Raw genomic sequence first — 15,329 nt, forward strand, 5'->3', positions numbered from 1 at the left:
TTTACTTGCTCAAACCAAGCGATTTGACTATACTTCGAATCAGGGGAGACAATGCAACATTTCACTCAAAAAAAAAAATTTTTTTTTTTTTTTTTTTTCCGAATTTCAATAATAAAAGTCGACCTTGATAATAACAACGATTATTCGAAAATTCGAAATTCGATGCCCATCCCTACTACTGATGCTATTGATATTACTGTCCATCTTCTTTCTGGGGAGCCTACTGTAGCAGCAGCTGGAAATAACCAACTCTACTAACCCACAAGCTCTCTCTCTCTCCTCCTAACCCACAAGCTCTCTCTCTCTCTCTCTCTCCTCCTAACCCACAAGCTCTCTCTCCCCTTCTCATCCTCATGAACTCATTTATCTCTCTCCCTCTAACCTACATTTCATAGGGAGAGCCAAAGTGAGTCCCTCTCATCTCTCAACCTTAGCTTTCTTGGCTTCGTTTACTACTGTACCAAGTGCAGAACGAATGTATCGCATGCCAAGTTGACCTAAAAGGCTTTACTCCTACTATAAAATGAGGAAAACGTTGTCCCTCTGTCTGCATCCATTTGGCCAATCAATGTGAAACTGCACATGGGCATTGGCATAGGCAGGGACTGACAAAGCCGATTTTTCCATTTCCCCAAAGTGAAGAGGTCTATATTGCCTGACCACTGAATCTGCCCACTCCACTGAGTTGACTTTTAAAGATGGAAATGGATACATTACAGGTATCGAAGGATGTAGTAAGAAAATACAAATGACAGAGAGGGGCCCGCTTACTGAGGTGGTTTGCATATGATTCAAGTTTTTAGCCAGGGGTGTATGACTCAACATTCAAAACATGGGCACAAAGAGGCATAACTGCAATTTGTACAGTTTCAGAAAATGGTGAATTCATGAGTTTTGATGATATGAAGGAAAATAACTGAACTTGAGAACAAAGACTTCTTTAAGTATTTACAGCTGAGGGATTACTTTATAAAAGAAATAACGTCGGAACCAGATGATGTTTCAAAGGTGATTGGAGTAATTGTGGATGCGTATGAATGAAAGGGGACCCGGGTCATCTCTGCTTTCTACTGAGCTTTGGGGGGGAGCAGGGGGGACACAACCCTCTACATAAAAGAAAAATGGGGAAAAAGAGCTACAGATTCAAATAACAGAAGAGGAATGGTATAAAATGTGTGAGATACAATGCACATCCACAAACTCACTTGTATGGAGGGAATTCTGCTGGAAAAATGTAACTTGCTTTTTTATAAACACCAAAAATAAAAAGCAGGCAACTCGCCGCACCTCAACAATGTTGTGTGGGAATGTAGAGGCTGAGCACTCGCATATTTTCTGGAACTGTACAAAGATAAGGCTGTATTGGGAAAGTGTCATTGTGGAGGTTAAATATATTTTGGGCTATGCCATCCCAAATACATGCACTGAGATGTATCTTGGTAACATCGAACATGTTGTGAGGAGAGAGGATCTCTACTTGACCAAAGTCTTACTCGCAGCAAGTAAGAAGGCCATTACCAGAAACTGGCTAAATGCAGACACCCTAAGACAGGGGCAGTGGTTGGAAATTGTTCAGGAGATCTTTGCTATGGAAAAACTGACATATCTTTTGAGAGTCAAAGAGGATGTTTTTGAGAAGAAGTGGATACAATGGAACATATATATGAGTCAGGACACCGACCAAATGAGTACCTAATTAAAATAACTTTGAATGAATGTAAGACTATCTCTCGACAATTATTGTGATTTTCTTTTTGGTTATCTGTGCTAGTTGGATTTTTGTTTGTTGGTTTGTTTTTGTTTGTTTTGTCTTGATGCCGATGTGCGGCTGATATATTGTTTTGTTCATACCTATGTGACAAACTACCGTAATAACAATTTGAGTGAAAAAAAGAAGAAGATGGAAATGGAGTACAACAAGTTGACAATTCAGACTGATATTAGGCTACGGTCTCTTAGACTTAGGCCTGAGCGGAGTTGTGGATTTTCTCTCTGCCACACACACACACACACACACACACACACACAATAATAACATAAAGTAAGTCATTATATAGGAACAGGCTCGGGACAGTGGTCTGTCCTGTGGCTCACCTGTCTTTGATGGATATCTGTCTGGCCATCATTGCCTCGGTCAGCTCATCTGCTTGCTCAGGCTGGAGCAGACTGGGGGTGTGTCCACTGCCGTCTGTGAACTCCGTGAGCTCTGCACACACACACACACACACACACACACACACACACACACACACACACACACACACACACACACACACACACACACAAAGGGGATGAGAGAGTGCAATCAATAACCACTTACAAGGCAGCAGATTGGAGCAGCAGCTGTACAACTCTAGACAGGGTTCCCATTGACTTTGCATAACTATCATGCCCTAAAGATGTGATGAATGTTTTTCAGCTCAGAAGAGTTGTAAAGGGGTAAGCAGTCTGATGTCCACTACAGCTGGACCTGCTGTGGAGAAAACAACAGAAGAGTTGTAAAGGGGTAAGCAGTCTGATGTCCACTACAGCTGGACCTGCTGTGGAGAAAACAACTCAAATCCATGTGCATCCAAACATGTTGGACAATACATTCTGCTCAAGAATCAATCACATTCCGTGACTTTCCCTGTCTGGAATTACACCTCTCAAAATTCCACCGTGCAGTATGACCGGTGGGAAGATGAACCTCTCATAAAAATACAGTCATCACTCCTTCTCACACCAAATGCAAACTCAGCAGCAAAGCTAACAAAGCAGCATGGGAGAAAACACCCTTCACACTTACCAAGAAGCTCTCATCCACTGGTGAGAAGCTGCACAGACACTTTGACAGCACCTAGAACCTCCCTGCCTCACTTCTGTGTTGTGTAACTAACAGTAATCAATTAGCCTAACTCTCATGGTTTTGTATAAACCCTGTCGCTGTCTGTGGCTCTGTCTCCAAGGCGCTGTCGCCTCCTCTTTGTCCTCTCTGTCAAGCTGGTGACATATTCCATCTGACTGATTCAATCAGCACTAAAGGACAAGCTCAACCCTGCAGCCATACAACAAACCAAGTCACGGGCTCAGAATCACTTGTGCTCAATCGAGTGGAGGAAACCCTGAAAACCACAACCTGCATGTGACAACATCTTCACAGAAAGGTAGTTGTCATCTGTCTCCTCAGGTGACACTGTGACTTGACACCGCCATTTGTCTGACAGTCTGTTCTTTAAATAAGTATACTGTCAAATCAAAGTCACTCAACCGCAATCATCTTGTTACAGTATCAGACAATTCCTTTACTTTTTGTGGATAAAAGTCAAGCAAAACTTGCCTTTTCCAAACAATTCTTCTCACAGATGGAGCAAGAATGCAGCATTACATCAAAAAGCATTCAAATGAAAGTGTGAATTTGACAGTGACTAAATCTGTACACCAGAAAAACCACAATAGGCAACAGTGTCTCAATGCATGATCGTGTATAAATATGGTTTAAAGCTCTTGACACAGGGAGCATGATATTGCACTAATTAAGACAGGACATGAGATTCAGCTAATGTAAGTTGTCAAATTTCCAAAGAGAAACTCAGAGTAGACGTACAGTCCAGAAACAACGAAAGAGGGAAAGCAGGAAAGAGAGAGGATGACACATGAAGGCGTCACCTCTGAAACGGCAACAAAGACATACTGTAATTTGATAATACAAAGAAAGCACAAGCTACAAAACTCATAAACCTCTCGAACTCCCTGCCTGTCTGCTGTTCTTACCTGCGCTGGTGGCCCTGCTCCTGTGGCTGTCTGGGTAATGGAGTTCCTCCCTCAGAGAGCCCCTCGGCTCCTGCCTCTCCTGCAGTGTGTAGCTCCCTGCGCTCTGCACCGCTCCGTCTCCCCTCCCCCTGGCCAGCCGCTCCTCTTCCTCCTCCCCTCCTCTCTCTCTCCCGGTGCAGGGCTGGGGCAGGGCGGCCTGCCTGGCTGCTGCCTCGGGAGAGGTCAGCCTCCTCTTCACCCCTCCTCCCAGATCGGCCTCCTCTCCCTGGGGTATGGCTCGGCTGGCGTGGGGCTGGCTACGGTGGTCTGCGGAGGTGAGGGATCTCCAGCCGGGGCCCTCTGTGGGCCTAGCTTGCGGGCCGGGGTGGGACCGGTCGTAGTAGGCGGGGGCGGGCTCAGCCTGGGCTGCGACCCGGGTCAGGTGGATGTCTCCGGCGTGGTCGGTGGAGACTGTGCCCCCTGGTCTCAGAGCAGAAGAGGAGGATGAAGAAGGGAGGTGGCCCAACCTGGAGCCTTCTCCGTTGTGAAGCTGTGTAGCGAAAGAAGCAGAAAACGAGAGAGAGAGAGAAAGAAGTGGGTCAGCTCTGTGCAGGGGAAGCAGCCGTAGCATTGAGGCTTCCCGTCTAACTGAGAGACAGGGCAGGCAAGGCACACACACACACACCACACAATGGTAGAGAATCACGCTGACTAATCACTGCCTGACTCACTGCACTTCCTGAGCATCAAAGAGCAGCCTGTCTGTCTGCCGGGGGGGGGCGGGGGGGGGGCAGCCCATGTCAGAAAGCCATGCCAGCACCCCCCTTAACACCCATAGGCCACTCTCTAGGCACAATCCATCCCACTGTGGCCAAAAGATTCAGCCTCCAAGTTCATAACCATTACTGGACACCGAGTCAATTTAATCTGTTGAGTAAAGAATAACGGGAAGCTAGTAAATATCCAAGTCACACAACTGTGCAGACAAAAAGGCATTCAGATCAGCAAACTACCATCTTTTATATTCATACGTTCCATTACCATTAAGCGTTTTCTCTCCCCACCTGCCTGAAACAGTTGCTGAGCTGATGACAAATAGCTGCTTTCAGTTCATTCGGCGGTGAGCTTTGTCTCCTTTCCTCCACCACACAGGCTTCTTTCATGCCCATGCCTTGCTGAAATATGGCCAGGAGAAGCATCATCACAGCCTCCAGGAAGCCACAGCAGCACTGAGTCACACTGACACTACTTACAAGCTGGGCCATGCGCTGAACACACATACACCATGAAATCACACAACATGGACCAACAATTAGATGTTTTTGCCATACAACGCGTCATAAGGCATGTGGCCATTGCTCAGAATAGCCAAGTTGTGGGGCTGCAGTTGCATCAGCCTCCATTGTCTCAGGCAAGTGCATGGTACCACAACAGCCGCACATGGAGGAACCTTACTTGTAGGTGCTCTACCGGGCTGTCGCACAGCTCCTGTTCATCACTGAGCTCTATGTCTGAGGGCTCCTGGAGCGGAAACACACACATGCTACAACGCATGGTTCATGTCGTTCCCTCTGGGGGAAGCGGTAATGGAATATACGTATACCTACTGTACATTACAAAATGCTTTAACCAGTCTGTGCTTAAAAGCAATATTAAAAAAAAAGTTTAGACATGTTGCTAACACATCCTGAAACAGTTGATGATCTATTATAAGGAGATTAATTGAAAGGACACTTCAAACAAGAGAAAAGTGATATGGTAGCACTGGCGCGAGAGTTAGAAAGAGTAAGTTTACAAGACTTCCAGGAAACTAGAGTAGGACGAGAAAGTATTTTTTATTGCACATCGTTGCTAGCTGCTCTCCCACCTGCTCCATATCGCCCAGCGTGATGGGCTGGGTCTGGTAGCGGGCGTTGGACCTGCGCTGCCGTGTGCGGGTCACCCTGCTGGGTGGCTGGGCCAGCCGGTTGAACAGCGCCATCTTCTCTGCCAGGCTGAGGGTGCAGAGGTCTGGCTCCTCCTGACCCTGGCCCTTCACTTCCATCGCGGAGACCTGCTTGGGGCTTTGGGCCTCCTGGGTCTGCCGGGCCTCCTGGATCTGCCGGGCCTCCCGCGCCTGCTCCCGGGCCACGGCGCTCTGCTGCGATGATGCCTGCAGGCTGAGAGGGGGTGGACAGAGACAGAGGAGGAGGAAGAGAGAGGGAGAGGAGACTTCTGGTAAACACGGAAGCAGCACATGCAAGCTAGCAAGTGGCATGCTACAGACCGACAGCAATGTGGAGCTGTGTGCGTCTGAAATCAAAAAGATACAAAATACAGGCTGAACAATGTGATCATTGCGGTATAATTTTTTTTTTTTATGGTTGTTAGACATGCAGTGTGAGCCATGCCCACTACAAACAAAAGGGGGTGATAAAGTCAATCCCTATAGTCTTCTGAGCCATTCAATAAAACCTCATATAGACATACATGTACTTAGTCATGTAGTTTCCTCCAATTACACAGGAGGGCACCAAAACATTAAGCATCACTACCAGGGTAAAACCCACTAACACCATCAAACACACAGACTATTTTCAAGTTGCTTGTTGCTTCTGTTGCCACTCTTGAGATGACAACGGTGTACGGTGTGCATGCCATCATGTTAGTCATTTGGGGCTGGCGTGAGCCTTCATAACCATGCACACGCGTGTGCCGTGTACCTGTGTGGTGGCAGAGTGCTGCAGACTAGGGTGGGGCTAGGCACACGTGCTACAGCAGTGTGAACAGTCACTGCATGTGGCACGGGAGTGGGGACACTACAGAGCATAGTGAAGGACAGGGACACAGTCACACACATGGGTGACAGAGGAAACACAGGTGACAGAAGGAAAGAACCAGATCACTCTCAGGTGATTAATACAAATGGTAATGCAAACTACAGGAGGGGAATATCTATGTTGAGGGATAGACAGTGGGTGTATCGATGCAATCACTGAGGGCCTTGGATCATGTGAATGCCTAATGCCCAATGTTTAAAAGCATCAAGGAGGAGGAGGAGGATGGAAGAGCCACCTACAATTTCATTTTACTGAGAATTTTATGCAGAAATTAAATTTCAGTTCACTTCCAGAACGGAAAAGGTGATGGATTAGGTTTCAGTTTTAGGTTTAAGGTGTGCTGGATTTCACTTTACAAGCGTCAAATGGAGTTACTTTAAAAATGTGTAAGATAAGATAAATCAAGATGGTAAAATGTGCAGTATTTTGCTAAGGTCTGAGGGTTTGGAGTAGTAGAGACTTACGTGGCGGCGATGACCACCTCCTCGGTGGTGATTGGCTGGGTTCTGGATCGGTCCTGGGTGCGTCTCAGCCGCCTCTCCACAGCTGCATTCCTCGAACGCGGTTTAGGGGCTCCGCCATCTATGCTCTTCTCCAACTCCTGGATGAGAGCGACGGGGCAGATAAGGCAAAACATATGGATAAAAATCTACCTTTTTTATATTTCTCCTCACCGCAAGCCCAGGATAAAGTTTACTGAATTGTTGTGAAGTCGGAGCAGAAGTGACTGCTAAAATACAGGGCTCTATAGACGTCTTCAGAGGATTATTTGCATTGAAAGCAAGAATGGACTTTGATGAGTGAATAGGCTACCAGAGTAGATTAAGATATAGGGCTAGAATAATTTGCATAACACAAAGATAGATGATAATTGAGTGGAGTAAGATCATCTCTGTATGATAGTGTGCAATTAAAGTGCCGTAACTGCAGTATTCAGGCCCTTGAGCAGTCTACTGTGCATGTTTGGGGTGAATTCCACAGACGTGGATTGAATTAAAAATGCTTGTTCCAGTGGAATGAGCTCTCTCTTCTGATTCATGTCTGTGATGAATCCGAGTCAAGAGCATTTCCACGAGTTTGCCTCATCTTGAGGACAGGACAGACAGATGCATCCAAATGGAAAATCAGACGCAGTGTCAATGTCTGTGTCCTTAATTAGAAGCACATTTCTCTGTGCTCGCTGTTCAATACCAGCATGTAATCTGCAGACATAGGTGGAGAGTCAAAGAGGAGGAATGTTCGCTCATTGTGTGTATAAGCTCAAACAAAATGGCAGGACAAGCAGGCGGGTGTTGAACTTTACCCTGAAGAGAGAGCGCTTGGCTGCTACACTCAGCTTGGCCCGATCATCCAGCTTCTCTTCATCGGCTACAGAGGGAGAGACAGAGAGGGCACAAAGATGTTAGAAACACTGGATGACTTTCTCTTCAAAGCACAGGACTCAAACTACAGTAAGAGACAGAGAGGGCACAAAGATGTTGGAAACACTGGATGACTTTCTCTTCAAAGCACAGGACTCAAACTACAGTAAGAGACAGAGAGGGCACAAAGATGTTGGAAACACTGGATGACTTTCTCTTCAAAGCACAAGACTCAAACTATAGTAAGAAACGCAAGTGCAAATCTAGGGAGGGGGGGGTGCTGGGGGAAAGGTCTTGTTGACACGGTCTTAGAATGTAACTTTGGAGTTGAAGAAAAGCTTACTGGATGATCTGTCCAACACAAGTAAAGACAATATTACTTTTACAATTAACACGTTCACTGCCGTCGACGAGTCAACTCGTCAACATTTTTTTTTTTTTTTTTTGACGGTGGGACGTGGATCAAACCCTTTTACATCTCCTATAAATATATGGGAGCTATTGAATGTGTATAACCTATTTTACCGACCCACTAAGTGGCGACAGTGCTCTCCAGACTAGAGGAAGCCGAGCAAAAACACCAGGAAAAAGCGTGAGGAAGCCATTCTCATGAAAATGGTTTGGCGAAAACGCTTTCGCGCTGGCGCACAACGGTGGGGGATTCCAAAAATAGATTCTGGGTGCAACACACGCAGCTTCATCCCAGCTTTCAACCGAAAACCCAGAAACGAACGAGCCCCATCCAGACTCGCCCGACGAGCGGCCGCCAGCAGCCAGGCAGCACAGACAGGCAGCAGAGACTCGCCTGTGACAAACGCTGCAAAGCCACCTGTAGCGAAGCTTGTGGGCTTGCCTCGTGAAGTGTGCTGGATCGTAGATGAGGGCTCACGGGCCGTGGTCGATCAGAACCTCGGACGCGGTTGAAGGAATACCACTCGTGACCTGGCTGGTTGTAAGGCAGTCGGTCACCAGGGCCTGGCTGGTTGTAAGACAGCCAGGATTCAGCTCGGGTTCGGATTTGGTCGTGGTAAGGGTAGACATTATGAAGTAGTAGAGGAAGGAAGAAAGAATACCGGAATAGCTTGTATATATCCCCACATTTGGTGTATGACATCACATCATTGGTGATGTCACAACGTTCGAGGAGGTATGACATCATCGGTGACCCCGTAAAGTCCCGTCTGCCATCACAGTCAGCCTAGATCGCCTGACATCGCCGATGACCTCACAGGTGAACTCTTCATTGTCAACGTCATCATTGATGATGTCATCATCATTACGTCGTTGGCGCGTCGGTTCGTGGGCATTGATTGCCCCAAGAACAGGCCTGACGGTGGGCCATTACAGACCGTTTCTACACCACCAGAGACACACCCACGGAGGGAGGAGTTTGAAGGAGAGGGGGGTGGGGGTGCTGTTATGGAGGAAATTACTGTTCAGAACTATATTGTTTAGATGTCTGATGTCTCACTGATGCCAAAAATAAATGGTTAAAGTGACTGTTCTGCCTGTTCTATCGAATCACGCACGCACGCACGCACACACACACACACACACACACACACACACACACACACACAATACAGTATACACACTTGCCCAAGGGCACCCATAATCACAGGCACGTGAGGTGGTTCTAAAAATCCATTTATCTCAAAACTCTCTGAAAATCTCTGAAACCATGCTGTATTCAACTGCTAATGCCTACATAACAGAACATGATAAAAACTAACTCTTTTAGACAGAGAAAGCACACATTCTATTAGTTCTTTTGAGATATTTTGTGTTCACAAAGTCCTAGCAGAAAATAATCCTCGGCTCTTGAAAGATGAGCCAGAATCCTCAAAAAAACCCTTGGCAGAAGCTACCTACTGATTGGAAAAAACTGTTGGCAGTGAATGTGTTAAGGAGCAATATGTATGTGTACGGTACATGCATATAGAATAGAAAACAGAAGCCTTTGTATTAGGTGTATCTCAGTGTTTTTAGTTTAATGTTGATGTCTAAAAAAAAATCTAAAAAGCCGTAGGCTGTTTTTCAAGAAATTCAAAAGGTAGAAAATCCAATATGGTGTGCAATAATAGTCCTAGAGCAAGGTCAGCTAGATGTTTGCACCAAATCTCATGGCGATCACAAGATATGATTTGCAAAAATATATATATTTTTTACCTGCAACTATAATTTTACAAATGCAGAAAGAAGGCAGTGGTGAGATGCACCATCCCTCCCAAGTTTAATAAAAATTTGATCTGTAGCGTCCGAGATATCGTACGTTATATACTATCAATTGGAATACAGTAAGTGTTTTTCTTCTCTAAATAACAACGCAATGGTGTAATGTACTTCAATGTTTTTGCTTACGTTCCTCATTACCATCTGGCTTTATACCTGGGAGCAAAGATAAACCGCGTCTCAACACTTGACTGGCGTCACTGGGAAGACTGTGCAGAGCTGGACAGGTGCGAGAGGCATGGCTACACACACACACACACACACACACACACACACACACACACACACACACACACACACACACACACACACACACACACACACACACAAACACTTTGCAAGACACATGCCATGACATCACCAAACAACTATTCCCTTTGCCTGACGCCGCGGTGCTGAGCTCTGCTCCCTCTCACTCTAGTCAGAATCAAAAGCGTCCCGGCGGGTGAACGTCTGCTTATAAGAAGCAGATGAGGTGGAGCTGCTGTGCTGTTATGCTACTGTGAGCACCAGTAATGGCTCTATAAACCCCACTTCAAAATGTTGTGCTTTCCTATTAAAAAAATAAGCCTTGAACACATTTGAGTCATGTTGCCTCCACCCTCTTGACTATTCTTGGGGCTTTCATATAAACCCAACCCTATCCCACTGGAAAGTCGCAATTTATTTATTTGCGTTCAACTGCACAGCAATTCTTAAATCCTAGATAACCTCGTCATTCATGGTGTTTTCATTGGCAGATGAAGAAATTAAAAAGGAATTGTTGTACTTCAGTATATTGGCCCTATTCACAGACTGGGTGTGGTAACAGTATTGTTTGGTTAAGTAACAGTATTTGGCTGCTGAAGGATACCAGGGGCCTGTACTACGTAGCTAGATTAATGCCTTATCCGAGTAAGTTTGAGTTTGAACCTGGTTTAGCCGTACTACAAAGCAAGTTAACTTCTAACCTAGTTCAATCACCATGGCAACTCACGCTGCAAAGCTACCTGGTCCCGACCAGGTTAGCTTCAGAGGATAAGATCAAAATCCATGACAGACCAATATAATCGGCTCTCTGGAGTCACTCACCATTCATATACAGTAAGATCGCCATATGAAAAATAGATTGCAGTCAACCGAGAATAGAACAAGAAAAACATTCGTGGCTCTGTAGGCTACATAATTAAATTAAGCCTACTTACCACTTTATGTCTTAACAGCTCAACGATGCGTGGAGAAATATGATCATTATTAATCACCGCAGCGCATATCATAAACGGAGCCTCAAATGGAGTGAGGGTGATATTCTCCTACATGCCAGAAAAGCCTATACATATAATAGGCTATAGATATGGGATAAATATGGGATAGCCCCAATACTAAATATGCAGGCTACTCTTGCATGTTTCAGCTGGAACTGTGTCCTGTAGGCTGTATGCCAATATATGAGCAAAAATAGGCTAGTTTTTATCAATGAAAACTATGCCCGCATCATCTCAATTCAGTTCAGCAGTTTTCTCTTTTATATTAGGCTATCATTATTATATATATGAATTATTCGATCAGTGCAACCACACACATAATGAGGGATAGAGATCATTATTCATTGAGCATGCGTTACTAAATCTATGGTCTAAATAGGCTTACAAATTGTGGAAATTTATAGACTGAGATTATACATTTACATTTACACTTGCAAAAAGCTGCTGTAGGAGACAGAAATCGCTGATCAAAGTAAATCAAATGACTGATGTGAATACAAGCGGCAGCTTTAGCAGTCCTTCAGCAGACTATATCCAACGCGGATTTTCATTCTGACATAGGCTACATTAAATATCCGCTAAAACTCTGATCACACTGCGCTTTCATTGAACGAGGAAATGGGTGTGGAAATGGGTGTGGGCGTGGATCAACTCAGCTGTTCATAATGTGATTGGCTAGCGCACCTCTTTCGCGTGGACGCGCACCTGTGCACAAGCGAAAAACGTGCGTGTGCACAGGCAGATCCCAGATAAATCCAGCTTCAGTTATCGAGTAGAAAACCAGCGTCGTAGTATCGTTAAACTAGATAGCTTTGATCCTGTTCAGTCAAACCAGATCAAAGTGACAGAAAGCGTCTGCAGTCTGTTAAGATAGCTTCGTAGTATAGGGTACAGCCCTCCTACACTGAAACACTGCAAAGTTTAAGTTTAGTTCAAATGCAAAGCAATTCAGCTCATGCAAATACTGAATTGGATGCTTACATCACCAGCATCATTAATTTACCACCAGGGGCGGAGCGACCCTATCAGCCCAGAGGGGGCGAAGCTCTTAGGGGGGCCCCATCAAAAAAAAAAAAAAAATTTTTTTTTTTTGAAGGCCAGGCCAGGCCGCAGGGCCAGTTCCAGAACAAGATGACTAGGGGTGCATCCTAGATAGGAAGGGGTGCAGATGCCCGGCCAAAGGCCGGGCCCACTCGGGTGGCCGGCCAAAGGCCGGCCACCCGAAAAATTTGACATGTTATTTTACTAAAAATAATGCATTTGACCATCATTTCAATTAGAATGATACCACCCAAGCAAGAATATTTCAAGTGTTTCAAGTGCTTTACTGAAATATTTGGACCATATAATGATAATACAATTATCTCAACCTTAAAAGGTTACATATAGGTGCCAAAAAGCCATAAAATCACATCAAAGAACAAAGAAAAACAACAACTATAATTCAAGTTTAAACAGTAAGTGTGCAGCTGTAGCATTTATAAAAAAAATTTTTTTTTTTTTTTTTTTTTTTACTTTTCAACTGAGCATGCAGACAAATAAGGGTGCAATGCATGCTTTTGCACCCCCGTAGAACCGGGCCTGCCAGGCCGCGAAGAAAAATGTGCCTTTTTTGCATGTTTGAATCGGTTTTAGCCATATTTAGTGGAATATCTAATTTTAAACACACCAATGTTATTGTCTATTGATTGAATTCCTCTCAGACTCACACCACTGACTTTATTAAATAAAGTCATTTTAAGTCACAACTGTAAAATAGCTGATAGCCCCTATATCCGAAAACACAATTTGTCACTCATTGAGCCAAGTAATATTATGTCCAAGAAAGACTACAGTGAAGCCACTTTACAGACAAGCTTGTTCTGAAGAAGAAAAATAAAAACACAGGTTGCCAGCCAGGTGGCCTGGCCTGCAAAAAAAAAAAAAAAAAAAAAAAAATTTTTTTTTTTTTTTTTTTTGATGGGCCCCCCTGACGAGTGGGCCCGTGGCGGCCGCACCCTCTGCCCCGGCGTACGCTCCGCTACTGTTTACCACCCATGCCAAACTAAAGGACTGATGACATTCAATTGACTTAGATCATTGCAGTGATGTGCACATTATCTGGACTGTGTCTGCAGTCTGTTTTGGCAACAATCTCACCCCTTAGAGCACCGACATACACCCTACATGTTTGCTTTTGATAGCAAGTCAATCTAGTGAAATTTAAAATGTACCAAATTGAAAGCTGAAGCTAAAAACATAGTCCCCATGTGATAGGAATATTCACAGTGCTGCAAATATGCAATCATATATTATGCAACTAGTTAGTCTCGGCCAAGCAATCTGATTGGTCAAAGGCATGTCCCAACTGTGCTCATAGTTCCCATAAAGCTTTACTGGTTGCCATGCCAACTCTTGCGGGCCAGAAGGAAGCTAGTTATTGGTTTATTATATAAGCTCTCATTTTGCTTGGTAGCACAATTATTAATAATATTTTATGACTGCAATACTTCACGGATGTTTTTAATGGTGTTCATAAACAAGTATGACTGCATTCGGCCCACACTAAATCATGTTCCGAACAGTGTTACAGATAGCTGTGAGAACCAAATTCTACCCTCAGGACCAAAACACACAAATCGTTGTCAAGACATGTTCAAAGTGCTACTTACCTTCAGTGCTGGCAAACTCTGAACTCACGCAGGACCTTCAGAGGCAGAGAAAGAAAGAGACAATTAGCATACGTTAAGCCCAATTTATGCTTCATCTGCCGACACTTTTGAAACGGTCGCCGACAGAAATGAGGACTTGAGTCGACACTTTCAAGTGTCGGCGAGCAGTGTCTGCTATCTAGTGAAATGTCTAGTGTCGCTGACTACATCACAATGTGTCGCGCAAGTCTGATTGGCTATATAGACGGCACGAGCTTGATTTCCTTGTTTTGGTTTTCACTGATTGAAATGAATTAACGTGTCCCCGCTATTTTTATCAGCCTGTCCTTGATGTATGACTTCGTGAAAATCACATTGTGCATTTCCCAGAGCGAGAGGAGGTGAGTTGTGTGTCGTTTATATGCGGCTGCAGTCAAGTACGTTACATCTTGCCTCCGAGGTAACCTCGCGTCACCAGGCTCTTCTCGGCGAGAAAGAGCCTGGCTCCCGCCCACAATTGATTTTGTCACCCTACTGGTTCCGGCCTAGAGCCCGCCCTAGACCGGATGGCAGCGTTTCTAGCTCGTCAACTTTCACAATAACTTGACAATTTGACCCAAGTATCAGAACGGCAAACAACAAAACAAAAGATGGACGTACGGAAGTTCTTTTAGAAACATTGCGGATTCACAATCTCACATCTTTTAAGCCAATACAGAAGCTTTGCATCAGACAATTAATCGAGGGAAGAGACATCAAGCCAACAGCAACACAGATGTTTTTTGGCGCACTGCCTTCCGGTGTTCATTCTGGTTCCGTGGTTTACGCCCCATGACAAAAAGCGGGGTGGAAGGTGCCCAGACTACCTCCGAGGTGGTTTCACTGTGCATTCCATTCCCTCTCTTGCCGTGGCTGTCTGTAGCGTTCGGGTGTCACGTGACCGTTGAACAGAGGCGAACATTCACTGAAGTATAAATGCAACACCATGAGCGACACTTTATTTTTCGTCTGCGACCATGTGCTGAGCGACACTTTCTAATAAGTATAAATTAAGCTTACTGATGTCCCTGCAACAACCACAAGCTGATTGAGAGGAAAGGAGAGAGGACTACTGTACGACGTACAGAGTCGCTGAGGAGATTGAGTGAAAAGGAGAGGTATGTTGCTAATGTGACGGCATGTGTTAGGGGGAAGAGATGAAGTGGAAAGCGAGTCTGGCAGAGCGGACTAAGCTGGAGAATTACACAGCATTACAGAAGTCTGTGGGCTTCCATGGTCTCAGAGAGTGAACACCGACAAAAGCACATTCAT

General features: G+C 45.0%; 1 protein-coding gene across 1 annotated transcript in view; it reads right to left on the minus strand.

The window, feature by feature from the left end:
• svila (supervillin a) overlaps window positions 1–15,329 on the minus strand; it is a gene marked incomplete at its 5' end in the record, with an annotated part of 71,527 nt that overhangs the window by 32,877 nt on the left and 23,321 nt on the right. Inside the window, 8 exons of the mRNA XM_083662719.1 lie at window positions 2,095–2,206; window positions 3,754–4,282; window positions 5,188–5,253; window positions 5,600–5,891; window positions 6,435–6,530; window positions 7,016–7,152; window positions 7,855–7,919; window positions 14,040–14,074. Of these exons, the coding sequence (XP_083518845.1) occupies window positions 2,095–2,206; window positions 3,754–4,282; window positions 5,188–5,253; window positions 5,600–5,891; window positions 6,435–6,530; window positions 7,016–7,152; window positions 7,855–7,919; window positions 14,040–14,074 (1,332 nt within the window). The remainder of the gene's footprint in view (window positions 1–2,094; window positions 2,207–3,753; window positions 4,283–5,187; window positions 5,254–5,599; window positions 5,892–6,434; window positions 6,531–7,015; window positions 7,153–7,854; window positions 7,920–14,039; window positions 14,075–15,329) is intronic.

This window comes from Poromitra crassiceps, assembly GCF_964638095.1.
Source record: "Poromitra crassiceps genome assembly, chromosome: 2".
Taxonomy (NCBI): Eukaryota; Metazoa; Chordata; class Actinopteri; order Beryciformes; family Melamphaidae; genus Poromitra; species Poromitra crassiceps.